This window comes from Cynocephalus volans, chromosome 10 (assembly GCF_027409185.1).
Source record: "Cynocephalus volans isolate mCynVol1 chromosome 10, mCynVol1.pri, whole genome shotgun sequence".
Classification (NCBI taxonomy): domain Eukaryota; kingdom Metazoa; phylum Chordata; class Mammalia; order Dermoptera; family Cynocephalidae; genus Cynocephalus; species Cynocephalus volans.
The window spans coordinates 21,418,373-21,419,185 of NC_084469.1; the positions used below are offsets into that span (position 1 = coordinate 21,418,373).

At 75.8% G+C, this 813-nt stretch overlaps 1 protein-coding gene across 1 annotated transcript; it reads left to right on the forward strand.

Annotated features, from left to right (window-relative positions):
- The first annotated feature begins 218 nt into the window (after positions 1–218).
- LOC134386960 (reprimo-like protein) lies at positions 219–578 on the forward strand. Its single transcript, XM_063109115.1, has one exon. It carries the CDS (start codon positions 219–221, stop codon positions 576–578), a length of 360 nt encoding a protein of 119 aa, XP_062965185.1.
- The last annotated feature ends 235 nt before the right edge of the window (positions 579–813 follow it).

Consider the following 813-nt stretch of genomic DNA (forward strand, 5'->3'; position numbering starts at 1 on the left):
GGGTCGGGGGCGGGGCCGGGCCGTTGCTAGGGGCGGGGCAGCCGCGCGGGCGAGGGACTCCTCCGGCGACCGCCAGGCGCGCTGAGCTCTCCCGCACCAGCTCGTGCGCAGCCTGTTGCTCGCTCCTCCGGGCCGCCGCTTCCCGCCAGGTGCCCGGAGCGCCCCCGAGAGCGCGGACGCCGGCTAGCCCCCCCCGTGTGCCCCGGCGCCCCGCCTAGATGAACGCTACCTTCCTGAACCACAGCCGCTCCGAGGAGGTGGGCGGCGTGGGCGGCAGCGCCGGGGCCGCCCTGGGGAACGGCAGCCACGGGCTGGGCACGTGGCTGGGCTGCTGCCCGGGGGGCGCGCCGCTGACCGACAGCGACGGGGTCCCCGCGGGGCTGGCGCCCGATGAACGCAGCCTGTGGGTGTCGCTCGTGGCGCAGGTCGCAGTGCTGTGCGTGCTGTCGCTCACCGTGGTCTTCGGCGTTTTCTTCCTGGGCTGCAATCTGCTCACCAGCCGGAGCGGGATCGACTTTCTGGCGCAGGAGCGCCGGCCTTCCAGGGACGTGGGCGCCGCCCTGCTGGGGCTGTACTGAGCGCCGCCCGGCCGCCCTCGCCAGCGCGGCTGCAAGGAGAGGAGGAGGGGGACCGGGACCCTCCCACCCTCTGTGGGCTCCGGGCGGGCAGAGGGCTGGCGACGTGCCTCGGCGCGCTCGGGTCCGGGGGCACCGTGGGACTCCGCGGCGGCGCGGGAAGGGACTGGCACGCCCGCTCGGTCCTGTGCGCTTCAGCGCTGGGGGTGGGAGGGCGGAGGAGAGTTCTTAACTCTAG